Source organism: Pelodiscus sinensis, chromosome 1 (assembly GCF_049634645.1).
Source record: "Pelodiscus sinensis isolate JC-2024 chromosome 1, ASM4963464v1, whole genome shotgun sequence".
Lineage (NCBI taxonomy): Eukaryota > Metazoa > Chordata > Testudines > Trionychidae > Pelodiscus > Pelodiscus sinensis.
In genome coordinates, this window is record NC_134711.1 from 325,200,083 (window position 1) to 325,217,538 (window position 17,456).

The following is a 17,456-nucleotide window of genomic DNA, read 5'->3' on the forward strand; positions in this document are numbered from 1 at the left end:
CAGTATTTTCTGAGTTTTTTCCCTAGCCAGGAGGTGAAATCCTGGGTGCTCACCAGGTTCTGCAGGAGAGCTGTCTGGCTGGCAGCTTGTTAGGACCAAAAGCCTCAAAAAGCAAAGCATTTCTTAAAGGGGCCATGCTGTTTTTTTCCTGGTTTTTTTTTTGGAGGGGGTGGGGGGGGAGGGTTCAGTATTTTTTGTTAAACCATCTGGCAACCCTATGTAGACGGAGCCATTTGTCGGAAGAAAAACCTTTTGTGCAAGATCCTGTAAATCTCATTTTTTGAGGAACAAGGGATCTTGCACAAAAGGGTTTTTTTTTCCAACAAATGGCCCTGTCTACACTGCAGGGGGTTTTTCCGCACAAACCTCTTCTGCAAAAAGGATCAGAAGAGAATATGCAAATGAGAGCACAAGATTTGCAAATGAGCACTTCATTTGCATTTCCTCTTCCAAAAAAAACAAACCGTGTAGACGTAGCCTTGGTGTGTGAGTTCCACATGCATGGTCCAGGACAGATATTGGTGCATTTATTTCTGCCCCTAGACAGGAGAGGGTCCTCTAGTCATCAGCATCCACCAGACACGGATCTAAAACCTCCCTGAAGCCAAAGCATGCAAAGGCTGGTTTCCAGGGAATCCCAGGCTAAGCAGATTCATGCTGGTGATCCCTGCTAGTAGTTATGGGCAGTGTTTGAACCCATGCTGCACTGGCCCCACCCAGCTGCCCACTCTTGCTCCGATTAGCACAGAGGTGACCAGCACCAAGCCAGCTGTGTCAAGGAAGAGACAAGCACAGACAGCAGGGCTGGGAGAGTTTATTTTCCCAGAATCACAGGCACAAGCATCCAGGGGCTCAGATTTCCAGCACGTCGCCATTGTGGTCCCTGGGGAGTCTGGCTGGCACCGTGGTGTTGCGGCTGGCCAGCAGGGACCAGGACGGCTTTCCCGTTTGCTCTGGACAGTAGGAGGTCGCCTGTGTCTGCAGCCAGTGCTGGAAGCATTAGCAGCTACCCTGTGCTGGCTCAGAGTCCAGTCAATCGCCATGGGGTGCAGAGAGTCTGGCTCCACGGCCCAAGGGCTGTCAAGAGCGAACGCCCTCAGCATCGTGGCTATGCTGGGCAGAACTTCCAGTGAGTCTGCTGCCAGTGCGGGGGCAGGGAACTGAGACCCCCTCGGGGAGCCAGGCACAGGGATGGGGGAAGCTCAGACCAAAGAGGAATTGGACCAGCAGCCCTAGTGGGGTCTCTCCCGCCTCCTGTCAGCAGAACCCAGCAGCTAGGGGTGAGAGGAGCAGGCCGGCGATGGCTCAGTGCTCACACGGGACTCCTCCCCCAACAACTCAAGTCCCTCCCTCTACTCCCAAAACCACAGAGAGGATGGTCCCAGGGTAGGCTAAGAGCCGGGGGAGGGAAAGGGAGGAGTCACCCATCTTTCCAGGGAACACAGGGATCCAAATAGGACGGAGCCTGGAGAGACAGTACAGCTGGCCAGGAGGATCCAATACCCTTGTTCTCCTTGCAATTCTTACCCCCCCCCCCCCCACCCCAAGGCCTGTTACCTGCACCCTTGACAGTCTGCCCTCCCCCACCTAGCCCCCAGTATTTGCTCTCTTCCCTTTGGGGTGTTTCCGCCTCTGCCAATCCCGTCAGAGGGCTGAGGGGCCCTGGCACCCAGGGGGTTGAAGGCTCCAGAGTTCGAGGGTATCTGCCCTGCTCCAGTCCCCCAGACAGGAAGTGCACCAGCCAATGGGTCCCTGCATGTTCCCAAGCTCAGCTCCCCAGGGACAGAAGGCAAGTCCCCACAGAGCCCGCTGGAGGAGAGGAGCATGGCAGGAGAGCCCAGACCATAAACCCAGGGAGAGACGTTTAAGGGCAGGAGAGAACGAGGGCTAAGCTGGCTCTTTAGCCTCTTGTCCGGGTTAGGAACTGTTAGAGAAAAGAAACTGCCCCCCCAGTAAAAAAAAGTTTGGCCAAGCCGCTCTTGTTATAGTGGGCTGCAGTACTCCGTGAGAGAAACCAGCCACACCCTTCCTGCATACCATTGCCTTTAGAAAAAGGGAAGGTGTGAAAAGGGGAAAATAGCCTCAGACTCTCCCACCCGTCACCTGGGCGTGAGAACTGCGGGGCTTACCTAGTCACATGAAACCTGCGCAGTTTCGGCCCAACCCCTGGGACACAGACCCCCCACTTGGTGACCATTGGGCCATATATGGTAATATGCAAGTGTGGGAAAGCGATGTGCAGATTTGGGGATAAATACCCATCGCACAGTTCGCTCTAGGAGGTCTTCGCAACACACGTACCACCATGCATGTGCCTTCTCGTACACTTCAAAGCGCTGCCGGCCTGATCAACCGACCAGCCACCTCCCCCGACTCTCGGGCGTAACCAAGGCCTTCGCAACCGAACCGATAACTGTGAAATGTTCCGTGTGCTGTGTAAGTTGGTATGTATGATTTGATTTTTTCTTGTTGTATAAGCTTAGTGTTGTAGTTGTTTGTGGGTAGTACATAAGAGTTTGTAGTTATCACTGTTATTTTATTACTGTAGCTGGATATTTTAAGATTAGAGACTATTCCCCTTGCCAGTCCCATCCCTATATCTGACACGTATTACTAGAAACCATAGAATAAATATCATAAATACTGTAAATTCATTATTAACATGGTCTATTAAAAAAATCTTAGAATAATACTATAAATTCACCACTGTCATAAATAAATATTTTTTATTTGATAAAACTGTCCACCTGGTTCTGTCCTTCCCCCCCTTGGGTATTCATCATCGGACCTGTGATTTTCGCGACAGGAAAATTCTCCCGTCTCTAGAGCAGAAATGCCCCCTGTATAGGCTGCCAGAGTCCAGAGCTAGCTTCCTTTCAGTCAAACTCCATCCCTCGGAAGCGGAGGACCAGCAGCTTCGGGTTGCTCAGAGCAGAGCCAGGAGAGCAGGCGGCAGCAGCAGCAGCGCCGCCCACGGTGCAGGAGAGGCATCTGCCCAGTTCTGGGCATAGTACTTGGCCACGGCCACATTGGGGTTCCCGTTGGCCGGGTCGAACCACATCTGGATGCAGCGCCCGCTGCCCCGGTGCTCCTGGGTGTATTTGTAGGAGTTGGACCAGATCTTCTCACACAGGTCGGCCGGCCGGGGGAAGACGTACCGGAACGGCTGGCACATGGAGCCGCGGGGGCAGCGGTTGGTCCCTGCAGGAGGGGAAGAGAGGGCGGCAGTGAGCAAGCTGTGGCTGGATGCCACCTAGCGAAGCTTGCACATCTCTGGTGCCGGGCACCCGCTGCTGCCGGGCACCCGCTGCTGCCGGGCTACTGCCTGAGCTGGCAACAGCCCAGCTGGCTGTGGGAGAAACTCTCCTCCCCAGCGAGATGAAATGCAAGGGCTGTAGCCACGCCCCTCACAGCCTGGATTGATCCTAGAGGGGCTGCCTGCGTTCTTGCCCTGGACTGGAGTGCTTGCTTTCGTCTGATGGACAGTTTAGTGCCACTCAGAATGAGACACCTAGATGTGCTGGGGATGGGGCTGGCTCCCCCCCCCCGAGCTCTGCCAAGGCACCTTGAGCCTCTCCTGGGAACTTCTGTGAACTCAGCCTTTGCTGATTCCAAGGCCGGGAGTAGCCACGGTGATCATCTAAAGCAGTGTTTCCCACTTTTATTTGGCCCTTTTAAACTCAAAAGAATTTTGTGGAACCCCTAACAGTCCAATATATGGACATCCGCGCTGAGTAGTGACATCACCCCCACACCTTGGCTAAGCTGGCATTACACAGGGACCCTTATCGTGGCAAACAACTGAAAATTGTTTTCAATAAAATTCACAAATGCTTAAATATTAATTTTTTAAGAATCACAGCATGTTATTGTAACGGAATTCTCTCGCGGAACCCTTATTTTCGCTTAGCGGAACCCCGGGGTTCCACGGAACACCAATTGGGAACACGGCTCTAATGTGACCTCCCGCGCACACAGGCCAAGGCCCTGCCCCCAACTAGTCCCCAGTGCAGAGCTTTCAGGACAAACAGCCAATTCAGGTTTAAAAATTACCACCAAAGACGGCTCCATCACAGTCTTTGGCACTCCCACCCAGGGACTCGTCTCCAGATCCCAGCCCCAGCCTGAGGGCTGCTGTTATCAAGCGTGGGGAGAAGCATGTGCCCCTCTTCCAGTAGGGTTGCCAGGTGTCCGATATTGAACCAGACAGTTCGGTATTTTCACTTCCTGTCCGGTAAAAAAATTCGGAAAATACCAGACACCTAAAATGTCCGGTGTGTTCTGATTTTTTCCCGGCCAGGAGGTGAAAATCCGGGCTGTCTAGCTCAATACTGAAGCAGCCTGGCAACCCTAGTGCTTACCGGGTTCTGCAAGGGAGCTGTCCACCCCCATGCAGGGAGGCAAGATAGCGGGCAGCTGCCGGCAGCCTATTAGGACCAAAAAGCCTCACAACGCATTTCTTAAAGAGGCCACACCTTCCCCCCCCCCCCCCCCCCTTAACTCTCAGGGTCCTTTTTTTCCTGGCATTTTTTCTGAAACCATCTGGTAACCCTACTTCCAGTGAGAAACACCTGAACCTGTACAGCAAGGTGTGACCCACCCTCCAGCCAAGAGCCCTTGCCCCCTCCCCCAGCTGCAGCAGCCCCACTCTGCTCTGCAAAGCACGGGGTGGGGTGGGTTTGCTCCCGGCCACTCACTAACCTGCGGTCCAGTTCCAACCCTTGTGCCAGTTCTCCTTGCAGGTGATGGCGTCCTTGCAGTCCTCCCACCACTGCTCGCAGTCCTCCTTGCACAGCGGCACGTGGAGGATCCTTTCCCGGCGCCAGCTGTTGTCCGCCTGTGAGGGCACCAGGCTGGGACATCAGAGGGAGCTCAGGGAGCAGGTGGGGGGGGGGGGGGGAGTGTGCCCTCCCCCCCCCCCCCCATCTCTAGTGCCACTGCTTGGGGCCAATGTGAATCCCAACAGAGCCAGGCCCAGGGAAAGGGGGCCTCCCAGCACCCCTGAGCGACAGGCAACCCATGTAGGACACCCAGGCGACAGGCTGCCCAGCTTGGTGCCCAGGGAAAAGTTGCTGCATTTATTGCACAGCCTCAGGTAATGTTTTTTTCTGTAGCTATATAGGAAGGCCTATAGACAGGTTGGAAGGTCTAACGCCTTCCTCTGCAGCCAGACTGAAAACAGCAGCCATTGACTGGAAAGCAGGGTGTCACAGACTCACATTCCATCTAAACTGCACTACAATAGTGTCACACCAGGCTATTCTGAAGGAGATTCCATCCCAATGACACCCACTAGCACCCGATAAAGAGACAGATCTCAAGATGGGTAAAGAAAACTTAGTTTGACAATGTTTAGTCTGGCAAGAAATTGTTTCAGTTGTTGGGGTGGTGGAATCCTCATTCTGTGATTATGGTCCTCACTTTCCTATTGTTTGTCTGTATGATCCCTGTCTGGTTTTTAATTGTTTCTGTCTGCTGTATACTGTACTTAACATTGCTAGGTGTGACTCAGTTGAGGGGTCTGACTGGTTAGGTAATTCTGTGACCGAAAGTTACGATTGGTTAGTAAAATTTCAGTAAAATAATTGGTTAAGGAAGAGCTAAGCAGGACTCAAGGTTTCACTATGTAAACTGGCCCAGAAGGAAGTTCTTGGGGAACCAACTCCAGGACACAGCTCCAAGATCAGAGCTGCCAGACCTCCATCCTGTGCCAATGACTGTGCAGAAACTGGAGTCTTCCTGATGGACCTGATCCCGACCGGCCATCAAGCCAAGTTCATGTGTCTCCCTGGGAGCAGTGAGCACTGTGTGCCTGCTGTGTGCATTCTGGTTCCGACAATTAGAGAGTACGTCGGATATTACTGTGTAAGACTCTTTCGCTGGTAAAAAAATCCCACAAGCCCACAGAGTGTAAGGCTTCACCTAAGCCTGCAGAAGGGAGAAGGTAGGTGCCTATAGTGGAAAGGTGATGCCTGAGACCTAGGAAAGACTGAGGGTGGCTGCCCCTAGAACGTGTGAATTGACAGAGAATTTTGTGCTGTGGGTAACAGGCAGCGTCAGTCCCAGATATCCTAGCCCAGCATTGGTGCAAGGCTCTGGAGCCCCTGACAACAGGGGGGTGGCAGAACCCAAGGGTGCTGTCTAAGGAGTCATTCCTCAGTGCAGCCTCCCAAGCTCCGGAGCCCTCTGAGCCCTAGTCTAACTAGGGTTTTATTTCGAAATAACCCCCCGAAGGCCAACTTTATAAGCGGCGTGTCCCCAGTCCCACGCTTGTTATTTCGAAACAACGGGTCACTTATTTTTAAACCTCTACACCTGCGTTCCTCGAGGAATAATGCGGTGTTCGAAATAGCTATTTCGAAATAGCAGTAGCACGGATGCTCCGGCGCCGCTATTTCGAAATAATTGCTCCCCAGAGTAATTCAAATGAATTACTCCCCCGTGCTTCCTGAGGCTCTACGTCGAGGTCACAAGTCCGCGTTAACGGAGCCTGCCTCGGACTAGTTTCTGGGCTTCCCCGTAGTGTGGACACGCTGGTTCGAATTTGTTAAATTGGGAGTTATTAATTCGAATTTAGTAATTTCATAATAGTTCCCTCTTGTCGACATGGCCTGACACTGGCTGCTAGCAGAGAATTGAACCTAGGGTCTTCGGCTGCGAGAGCACCAGCCCCCAAGCTCAAGCTGAAGGAGCAAACTGCTGGGCCCTGCCGCTAGAGGGAGCCGCGAGCAGCCCAGCAAGTCAGAGCTCTCCCCCACCCAATGCCCAGTCCCTGCCCCTGACCTGCTGGATCCAGGGCCCCAGGTTGGGCGAGCACTCGTACAGACACGTGTCCTGGATGAAGTGCTGCTTGCACTTCTCAGGCATCACTCCGCAGTGGTTCCAGTTGAAGTTGTACAGGTAGGACTGGTCCTGGTGGGCCTCTGTGCTGGTGTTGGCCGTGCAGCAGGCGTTGTCTTTCCACAGGGCACACTGAACACAGAGACAGGTCCACAGGGGTTTAGGGGGTGGCAGGGCAGATAGGATGCTGTGGGCACAACAGCATCACTGGCCTCCAGTGGTGCATCCTGGGACTGCTCCTGCAGGAGAGTTGCCCAGGCAAGGACAGCGGAGCGCTGCCGACTGGCAGAAGTGATGCATGGAACAGACCCCTCAGATATTTCTCCCTGCTTCATTCTGGCAGAGGAGCACGGGGAGGAGCCCACACAGGTACTGCCCACCCTCCCTATGGGTTTGAGTGGGAGCGAGGTGCCATGCCAGGGCCCCCTGTATCCAGGCTGGGCAGTGCTCTGAGATGTCAGGAACTCTGTCTGCCCCTTACACAGCCCAGGCGGGGAAAGTGCCCTGGATGCAGAGGGGAAGGTTAGGGGTGAAGGGAAGCAGGAAGGGGCATTCACTAAAATGCTTAGTCCTGTCAGGAGGGTAGGAGGCAGGACTAGTGACCTCTCGAGGTCCCTTCCAGTCTGGTGACTATTGCTGTGGTGTGTTTCACAAATAATTTCAGACGCACGTCTCTGCTTAGAGGCCTGGAATCACATCGTTAGCTGCCATCTCTCAGCTTCTCTGCACTCGCACACGGTGGGTCCCTCTCCCCTCTGCCTGCCTGAGTTCTCTCCTGCCCTTACTCTGTTCTCCAGAGCATGCAGAAACCAACGCAAGGGTAGCAATACACCACCGGGCCACCCTTATTACTGTGCTGCTGCTGGCCGGGCCCTGCCTTCGGAGCTGGGTGCTCGGCCCGCCTTTGCTGCTCTCCAGCTACCCAGCCTGTGCTTCATTTGTACCCGGGCTAGCTGGGGCTGAGCTTTGGCATCTCTTTCTATACAAGTCAAGCATCAGCAGGGCCCAGAGGGGGGCGGGGATGAAGAAAAAACCATGGGAACCAGGGAGATGGGGTTGTGGAGCCCTGTGGGAGCCCGGGGCAAGGCGGGGGAGGGGGGAGGAGAGCACACAAAGGAATCAAAATACAAGGTCACCCATTGTAAGGGTAAACGTACCTTCTGTAAGGTTGGCCTGGGCTTGCCAGGGAAAGGGACGTAGAACCAGGCACCACGCGTAGAACCAGGCACCATGAAAACACTCTTGGTGCATTGCAAACACCTTCCCTGTAGCACATTGGTCCCCCCCAGTCTCCCCTGCTAAGGCATCAGTCTCTAACAGAAAGGAACCAGCCCTGCAAGGGCCGGTAGGTCCAGAGGCTCTGTCATTCTCCTCCCACCAACTCTCAGAACCGTGGGTGGTTTGGACCAGGCTGACGTGTCACCAGGCCAGCACTGCGGTACCTGCTGATACAGCTTCCCCTCTGGGCCCGGCCGGGTTTTGTGGTGCTTGGCATCCATGCAGATGTTCAGCACCGATTCCTTCGCAGCAGCGGCGACACAGGCAGCCAACAGCCCCAGCACGACCCCCGGCACCACCATCTTCCTGCGAACAGAGTGGGGGGAGGACCCATTAGAGCAATTGCACGGATTTGACTTTGCTCTGCCCACTAGAGCGTGCCCTGCATTGCACGGGGATTGTGTTTGCACACCGGGAATGCCCTACTAAGAGCACCAGTGCTAACATGTGAGAGTTGGGCGCTCTATGGAAACCCAAGAGAAAGGCACCAGCTTCCTGCAGCTTTTACATCCTACGCATCTCAGGGGGACAATGGGTGCACCCACCTTTCTGACGTCTTCTTTGTCTGGAAAGCACAGGTGGTGGGTGAACTTAGGGCTGGGAGACCCCACCCTTGTTGCCCATGGTCCCATGTGCTGTTGGGCAGCCCCCCGGAACACAGGTGGCTCCAGTCTCCCTCCCATCACAGGCAGCTTGAAGCCCGGCCTCCCCTCCAGAGCACAGGCAGCCCCAGACTTTCCCACCCCACCCCCCAGCACAGCGAGGGCAGGCAGCATATGGCCTTGGCCCTCCCAGGGAGCAGGCAGGTCCCTACTTGCTCCCAACCCCAGAGCATGGGGAGGGCTGGCAGTGCAGGGCTGAAGCCCAGGCAGCCCCAGGAGACTGGGGGAGCCACACCAAAAGGGAGAGCTTGGGGGCAGAGCATGGGTGGGACCGGCCAGGCATTGCCTTCCTCTGCCTCTCATACCTGCCACCCATGCTTGAAAGTCTCACTGGACGCTCAGAGATGAGCTCCTGCTGTCTGGGTCTCCACCTTTGCTGTGAGCTACTCTCCACCCCACAGCCACCCCGGGGCCCTCTCCTTCCACGCCACTGTATCCGCAAACGACGACACAGAACTAAACCACTCGCTCCGGTTGCGTCATCTGACCCTTGCCCAGAGACACACATGGTTGAGCACCACGGTTTGAGCCAGCGGATTCCTGGCCAGCTGATATCAGCCTCTCAAAGTTTCTGATCAAGAGCAGAGAGCAGTCCTCTGGCATCTTAGGGTGTGTCTAGACTACACGCCTCCGTCGACAGAGGCATGTAGATTAGACAGATCGGCAGGGGGAAATGAAGCTGCGATTTAAATAATCGCAGCTTCATTTAAATGGCTGCCCCACTCTGCCAATCAGCTGTTTGTCGGCAGATGGGGCAGTCTGGATGCACCGCGGTCGACGAGCCTTTGTCGATCGGTGCAGGTATGCCTCGTGAAACCAGGTTTACCTGCTCCGATCGACAAAGGCTTCCTTGTCGACCGCAGCGCGTCCAGACTGCCCCGATCTGCCGACAAACAGCTAATCAGCTATTTGTCGGCTCAGCGCGGCAGCCATTTAAATTTAAATGAAGCAGCGATTATTTAAATTGCCACTTCATTTCCCTTTTTCGAGTAAACTAATCTACATGCCTCCATTGACGAAGACATGTAGTTTAGATGTACCCATAGAGACTAACGAACATATTAGCTCATGCACTTTCATGGGCAAAAACCACTCCATCAGATGAGTCTGAATGGAAATTACAGAAACTAGAGTATATATATATATATATAACAGCAAAAGAATTGTAGGATCATTGTTAATGAAGCTAATTGAGCCAAGCTAGATGTGTCCCATTCATAGCTTTTGATGTGTAAATGTGAATATCAAAATAAGGGGAAATTGCTTTTGTAGCGTGTTAATAGGGTTACTAGGTGTCCGGTATTGAACCGAACAGTCCGGTATTTTCGCCTCCTGTCTGGTAAAATAATTCAGAAAATATCGGACACCTAAAATGCCCGGTACTTTCTGATTTTTTTCCCGGCCAGGAGGCGAAAATCCCAGGCTGTCTGGTTCAATACAGAGGCAGCCTGGCAACCCTAGTGCATACCGGGTTTCACAGGGGAGCTGTCTGGCCCAGCACAGGGAGGCAAGATGGCAAGTGGCCACCAGCAGCCTGCTAGGGCCAAAAAGCCTCACCACACAGTTTTTAAAGGGGCCATGTCGGGAGTGTTTTTTGTTGCTTAACAACTCTCAAGGTTCTTTTTCTTCTCAACAAACTTTTTCCTGGCATGGTTTTTGTTATTGTTTTTCGGTATTTTTTTTAAACCATCTGGCAACCCTACATGTTAACCTGTTAATATCTTTATTCAGGCCCAAGTTGATAGTGTTGAATATGTAAATGAATTCCAGGTCAGCTGTCTCCCTCTATTAACTGGGAGATAAAATTCCTTTGTAGAAGGATGGCTATTTTTAAATCCATTATTGAATGTCCAGGGAGGTTACAATGTTCCCCTACAGCAGTGGTTCCCAACTTGTGGTCAGGGGTCTGTGGAAAACTTTTAAAAGTAAGGACTGGACCCACCACAGTGGGCCTAATCCATACTTTTCCTTTTCTTTTGCTTCCCTCCCCCCAGAGCACGGGGAGAGACTGCAGTTGTGCACACCGGGATGCGGCTTGCTTTTGATCCCGTTCTCCGGAAGCTAAGGGAGTGGGGGAATGTGCTTGCATGCCTCGCACGCTTGGCTGCTGCTGCACCGCCCCCCTCCGTCGCGCTCCAGGTCCAGGAGTGCTGATGTGCAGCTCTGCAAAGGAGGTGGGCGGGCTCAGAATGTTTTAGCGCACCTAAGAGGAAACACTGGTCATGTCTATATGCCAGAGCCTTCAGCTCCAACATACTCCAGCCTTTGCATTAAGGGAGAAACCCTTCAGGTATCAGTGCCATGCCCCGAATCCCACTGGATGCCTTCCTCCCGTGGCATTACCCCTGCCTAGCTCATCTCAGTGTTCTCTGGATGCATGCCACCCGGGCACAAGACTGGAATCCCTCCATTGCCACAGGGGGAGAAGTAGGATTTATAAATCATTTGGTCAGAAGGGACTGTTGTGATCCTCTAGTGGTCTGACCTGCTGCATAGAACAGGCCAGCTGCCCCAAATTAATTCCTGCTAGAACAAGAGCAAACCTTTCAGAAAAACAGCCTGTCTGGATTTGCAAGTGGCCTGCGATGCAGAGACCACCACGGCCCTTGATAAAGTGTGCCAAGAGTGAGTTACCCTCACTGTTGTGAATCTAAACCTATTTCCAGTCCCAACTGATCTTCATCTTCCAGCCATTGGGGGCTATTAGACCTTTCTCTCCTAGATCAAGGACCTCTATCATCACATTTCTGTTCCTCATGGAAGTACTTGGGAACTTACACTTGGGTAAACTAACCAGCTTTCTCTCGGTGAGGAAGGTTTTCCAGTCCTTCAGCCCTTCTTGTTACTTTTCTCTTAGCCAGTTCTAATTTAGCAGTAAGCTAGTCTGGTAGCCCTTTAACTGAGGGTGGGGGAGGGAAATTAAGTCACTATCTTACACCTAGTGCTGCCTGGTTACTGTTATCTTGTAAGGTTGGGACAAGGAAACCAGACTAGTCAGTTACACACTAGCGAGAAGTTAGGCTGTAACGATTACAAGTTCTTGGGAATTTTAAAAGGAAAGTAAAAACTATTTATTTTCGCCTTGGGTAAACTGATCTCTACATCCCCTTAGCTACAGTTTCTACAGCTCTTTGAATGCAGGAGATGGTATACAACCTAAAAGCGATGCTATTATATTACTCCCTCCTTTTTAAAAAATAAAAAAAAATACTTGTCAGCCTCCCATTTTTCTCCATTGATTTCCTCCATCTTCAGGTATTAGCCCAGAAGCTACAAATTAAGGACCTTTTCCCTACAACAGCCTTATATGCCTTGACACTTTCCACATCCAAAACACAGAAACAAGATTGCACCCATCTCCTGTATATAAAAAGCAGAGTCAAAGCGAATTACATTTACACCTAAATTCTAGACAGAAGACCCCCCCCAACCAGCCTTCATCAGAACAGAGAAACAAAATAAAACATCAGGGGAACATACCTTACAGGAAGGCCAGGCCAAAAGAAGTTCGTTCTCCAACTGCTTAGCAGAGCAGGATATACCACTAGAGTTAATAATAGCACAGCTGTGAATGCTTTGTTTTAATCAGCGCTTGTTAAATTCCAAGGTAGTAACAGAGAAAGAGCTCCCTGTGTGTTCAGGGGGGGAAGCCTAGCCCAGTGGAAGAAGACAATCCAGCTCTTCATTTCAAAGGTCAGCTGTCTGATCAACCCTTGGCCAATGATTATTATAGAGTCCTATCTACTGCACTTTTCCATGGCTCTGTATCTTGTGTGAGATAAAGGAGTCATAGACCCACTTGTTCAAACTTCTCCCTTCTAATCTTTCAGTAACTAACCCTCTCACCTGAGGAATCTGCTTAACCTGCGTTTGCATTGACCTGAGATACCCTGTACAGACCAGAGATCCTTGCTGTTGGAGAGGGGGGGTTGACTTACACCAGGGGTGTCCAAACTTTTTTCAAAGAGGGCCAGATTTGATGAAGTGAACATGTGTGAGGGCCGACCATTTTGCCTGACATTCTTTGAACCATTAAAATTAAATGTAAATTAACTATTTTATGCAAAGTTTATTGCGAACGGCACACTTTTCATTTCGTCACATGGATGACAAATCTAAACAGGTGTTAAATCACTCTGCCTTTCAGATCTGAAGGCCAGATGAAAAAAAAATCCAGGAAGCTGAAATATGTCAGGAACATTGTAAAGTACATTACATATTATTGGTAATAAAGGTTGTCTGTCAACTTTTAAGTTCAAAAAATATGAACAGGAACATAACACCAAGTATACATGTTGTGTCCAAATATATTTATAACTGATTTAGACCAACTGACATTAACTGAGATTTTACAATGTATTCATCGCAATACATATGGATTCGTTGGGGGCCACAAAAGATAGATATTGCCAAATTACCTGTGGGGCCGTATTAAACCGGAACACGGGCCGCAATTGGCCCGCGGGCCGGACTTCGGACATGCCTGACTTACACGCTGACATGTAACCCAGGCCTTCTGTGGCTTAGGCCAGCCCCCTGTGCACCAGAGCAACCTGCCTCTCCCCAAGCTGCTGGGGGATCACTGCTTTGAATCCTAGGGATGTGCTGCAGTCACACAATGGGGAATATGTGAGGCACAGTGGCCTAGTGGTTACAGCCCCACAGTGGCAAGCAAGATGGCCTGCTTGCCTTTGAGCTCTGGGTGAGAAAAACCCAGAGAACCAGCTGCTCTGGTTATCTTTGCTCCAGAGATGTTATCACAGCAGCAAAAGTACCTGATAAAGTGGCAGGAGTAATACACTCAGGTGAAACTCCAGGTAATCTTTATGGCAGTGGCTCTCCAAGGTCATTGCACCATGATGCCAAATGACAAAAATTATTACATGACCGCAAAGCGGGGACCTGATGTCTCAACCCACCTGAGCCCAGGGCTGAAGCAGCTCAGATTTCAGCCCTGGTGATCCCATTAAAATGGAGTTGCAAGCCACTATTGCAAGGAGAATAGTAACTGAGATGTAGCCGTGTTAGTCTGGCCTTAATGAAACAAAAGACAGGACTATGCAGCACTTTAAAGACTAACAAGATGGTTTATTAGGTGATGAGCTTTCGTGGGCCAGACCCACTGCCTCAGATCAAATTGTGGAAGAAAATTGGCATGACCATATATACCAAAGGATACAATCAAAAAAAGCGAACACATATAAAATTGACAAATCAGATTTTAGAACAGAGGGCAGATGAGAGGGGGAGGTTAGTGCCTATGAGATAATGTCTATGAGTGTCTATCGCCCCTAATATCATTATCACATAGACACTGTGAGCTGTATTTGCAGGAGCTTGCAGCACATGGAGCCCCAAGGGATGTACCACACAGAGACGCACATGTTGACCCTGGGAGACAGTCATTTTAAGTGGCATGAGGGGGCCACGGCAGACAAGGCAGAGGGTCCCGCTGGGCTGCTGGCTGGGCTAGTGAGAGGCGTGGGGTTTAGGATGTTTTCTAATTTTCCATGGGATCTGTGCTCACTGTGCTTTGTCTGTTAAGTAAAGAACAACACCGTCAGACCCGGAGCAAAGCCTTGTCTAGAAGTGTGGGTGTTAAATGTTCACAACTCCCACCTTGCCTCTGAAGGAGTTACACTGTACAACAGAAGTGTCACATGTTTGGGTGCCGCTCTGGGAGAAGGGGATGTTTAAGTGCCAGGGTGTCTGAAAGGCCAACCCCCAGGGACTAGGCAGGTGGACAGCAGGTTCCAACACTCCACGAGGGGTGACAGATAAAAGGACTGCACCCTGACAGCTGACACCTGTGAGAAAGGACCCTAACCACTGCACCATCCTGCCTCACCCCAGCTATCCTCTAGGGGACATTGGGAGGAGTTCTGCACAGGACACCATCCCTATAGGCATCACATCTTCCTAGCTTTGCAAATCCAGGGCTTCTGAGTCTGAAAGAGTGGCACTGTTACCCCCATGGGGCTGTTTCTGTCCAAATGAGGTAAGGCGTTTTTATTCACAACTAGCCTGGATTGTCAAAGGCATGTTGTTAACTGACTGATCTCCACCACGTACATGGGAGCTAGGGAATAAGGCTCCTTGCTCATGCCAAACTCACTAAGCCATACCTGTCTGGATGCACCTGGCTCACTTGCATCAGGCTTCAAGAGTCCATGCCTTCTGCAAACAAGCCAGCCACCAGAGTCCAGCCATGACAGACTTTCACAATATGTCCCCCAACTGCATGGAAGAACTTCCCCGGACTGAACATAAGAATGGCCGTACTGGGTCAGACCAAAGGTCCATCTAGCCCAGTATCCTGTCTACCGACAGTAGCCAGCACCAGGTGCCCCAGAGAGGGTGGACCGAAGACAATGATCAAGCGATTTGTCTCCTGCCATCCCTCTCCAGCCTCTGACAAACAGAGGCCAAGGTCACCATTTTATCCCCTGGCTAATAGCCTTTTATGGACCTAACCTCCATGAATTTATCCAGCTTCTCTTTAAACTCTATTATAGTCCTAGCCTTCACAGCCTCCTCTGGCAAGGAGTTCCACAGGTTGACTACACGCTGTGTGAAGAAGAACTTTCTTTTATTAGTTTTAAACCTGCTACCCATTAATTTCATTTGGTGTCCTCTAGTTCTTCTATTATGGGAACTAATAAATAACTTTTCTTTATCAGCCCTCTCCACACCACTCATGATTTTATAGACCTCTATCATATCCCCCCTCAGTCTCCTCTTTTCTAAACTGAAAAGTCCCAGTCGCTTTAACCTCTCCTCATATGGGACCCGTTCCAAACCCCTAATCATTTTAGTTGCCCTTTTCTGAACCCTTTCCAAGGCCAAAATATCCTTTTTGAGGTGAGGAGACCACATCTGTACACAGTATTCAAGATGTGGGCGTACCATAGTTTTATACAGGGGCAGTAAGATATTCTGGGTCTTATTTTCTATCCCTTTCCTAATAATTCCTAGCATCCTATTTGCCTTTTTGACCGCCGCTGCACACTGCGTGGAAGTTTTCAGAGAACTGTCCACGATAACTCCAAGATCTCTTTCCTGATTTGTCGTAGCCAAATTAGCCCCCATCATACTGTACGTATAGTTGGGGTTATTTTTCCCGATGTGCATTACTTTACACTTATCCACATTAAATTTCATTTGCCATTTTGTTGCCCAATCATTCAGTTTGGTGAGATCTTCTTGGAGTCCCTCACAGTCTGCTTCTGTCTTGACTATCCTAAACAGTTTTGTATCATCTGCAAACTTTTCTACCTCACTGCTTACCCCTTTCTCCAGATCATTTATGAATAAGTTGAAAAGGATTGGTCCCAGGACTGACCCTTGGGGTACACCACTAGTTACCCCTCTCCAATCTGAAAATTTACCATTTATTCCTACCCTTTGTTTCCTGTCTTTTAACCAGTTCTCAATCCAAGAAAGGACCTTCCCTCTTATCCCATGGCCATGTAATTTACACAAGAGCCTTTGGTGAGGGACCTTGTCAAAGGCTTTCTGAAAATCTAAGTATACTATATCTACTGGATCCCCCTTGTCCGCATGTTTGTTAACCCCTTCAAAGAACTCTAACAGATTAGTAAAACAGGATTTCCCTTTACAGAAACCATGTTGACTTTTGTCCAACAAATTATGTTCTTCTACATGCTTCACAATTTTATTCTTTACTATTGTTTCGACTAATTTGCCCGGTACTGAAGTTAAGACTTACCGGTCTGTAATTGCCAGGATCGCCTCTAGAGCCCTTTTTAAATATTGGTGTCATGTTGGCTACCTTCCAGTTATTAGGTACGGAAGCCGATTTAAAGGATAGGTTACAAACCACAGATAATAGCTCAGCAATTTCCCATTTAAGTTCTTTTAGAACCCTTGGATGAATGCCATCCGGTCCCGGAGATTTGTTAACATTAAGTTTTTCTATTTGTTCCAAAACCTCCTCTAATGACACTTCAATCCGGGACAGTTCCTCAGATTCATCACCCACAAAGGACGGTGCAGATTCAGGAATCTCCCCAACGTCCTCAGCCGTGAAGACTGAAGCAAAGAAATCATTTAGTTTCTCCGCAATGGCTTTATTGTCCTTGATTGCTCCTTTTATAGCTCGATCATCTAGGGGACCCACAGGTTTTTTAGCAGGCTTCCTGCTTCTAATGTACTTAAAAAACATTTTGTTATTTCTTTTTGAGTTTTTGGCTAGCTGTTCCTCAAAATCTTTTTTTGCTTTTCTTATTACATGTTTACACTTGATTTGACAGTGTTTATGTTCCTTTCTATTTATCTCACTAGGATTGGACTTCCACTTCTTAAAAGAACTTCCCCGGACTGAAGTTGAGTTTATTGCACAATCATCTTGGCTGTGGCACAGAGTTCTGGCTTTATGACAGCAGTAAGAATGAAATTACCCAAAGTGTTAAAATACCGTTAACTCTTTCACTGGCCAACTCCTGCTCCCTTGCAGCCTCCGGAAAGATGAATACACCCACGCTTCGCATGTGTGTATATATCCTTGCCAAACTGAAGTTTCCACTTCATGCATCTGACAAAGTGGGTGCCAGTCCATGAAAGCTTGTGCCCAAATAAATCTTTTAAGGTGCCAGAGGACTCCTCATTATTTTTTCTGAAACAGACGAACACAGGGACTAACAATTGTCATGGGAT

The 17,456-nt window shown here is 50.2% G+C and overlaps 2 protein-coding genes across 3 annotated transcripts in view; both read right to left on the reverse strand.

The window, feature by feature from the left end:
* The window catches only part of LOC102448282 (folate receptor alpha), a 55,675-nt gene that overhangs the window by 21,915 nt on the left and 16,304 nt on the right, over window positions 1–17,456 (reverse strand). The gene's annotated exons all lie outside the window — the stretch shown is intronic.
* Window positions 2,700–12,428, reverse strand: LOC102446246 (folate receptor alpha). 2 transcript variants are annotated; one of them, XM_006111768.4, is made up of 5 exons: window positions 12,261–12,428; window positions 8,283–8,424; window positions 6,784–6,972; window positions 4,702–4,837; window positions 2,700–3,201 (listed from the first exon to the last, which is right to left on the reverse strand). In XM_006111768.4, the coding sequence occupies exons 2-5, from the start codon at window positions 8,418–8,420 to the stop codon at window positions 2,927–2,929; spliced, it is 738 nt and encodes a 245-aa protein (XP_006111830.2). In that variant the 5' UTR covers window positions 8,421–8,424; window positions 12,261–12,428; the 3' UTR covers window positions 2,700–2,926. The 2 variants fall into 2 exon arrangements, with proteins under 2 accessions (XP_006111830.2, XP_075775756.1); XM_075919641.1 differs by lacking the exon at window positions 12,261–12,428 and adding an exon at window positions 9,086–9,241.

Bases quoted from the DNA above. Each gene is read 5' to 3' on its own strand.
- LOC102446246 (XM_075919641.1), bottom strand. The intron at 4,838-6,783 runs GTCAGGGGCAGG...GTGCCCTCACAG, and splicing joins TGGGGCCCTGGATCCAGCAG to GCGGACAACAGCTGGCGCCG. The intron at 3,202-4,701 runs GTTAGTGAGTGG...CCCCTCCTGCAG, and splicing joins GGGTTGGAACTGGACCGCAG to GGACCAACCGCTGCCCCCGC.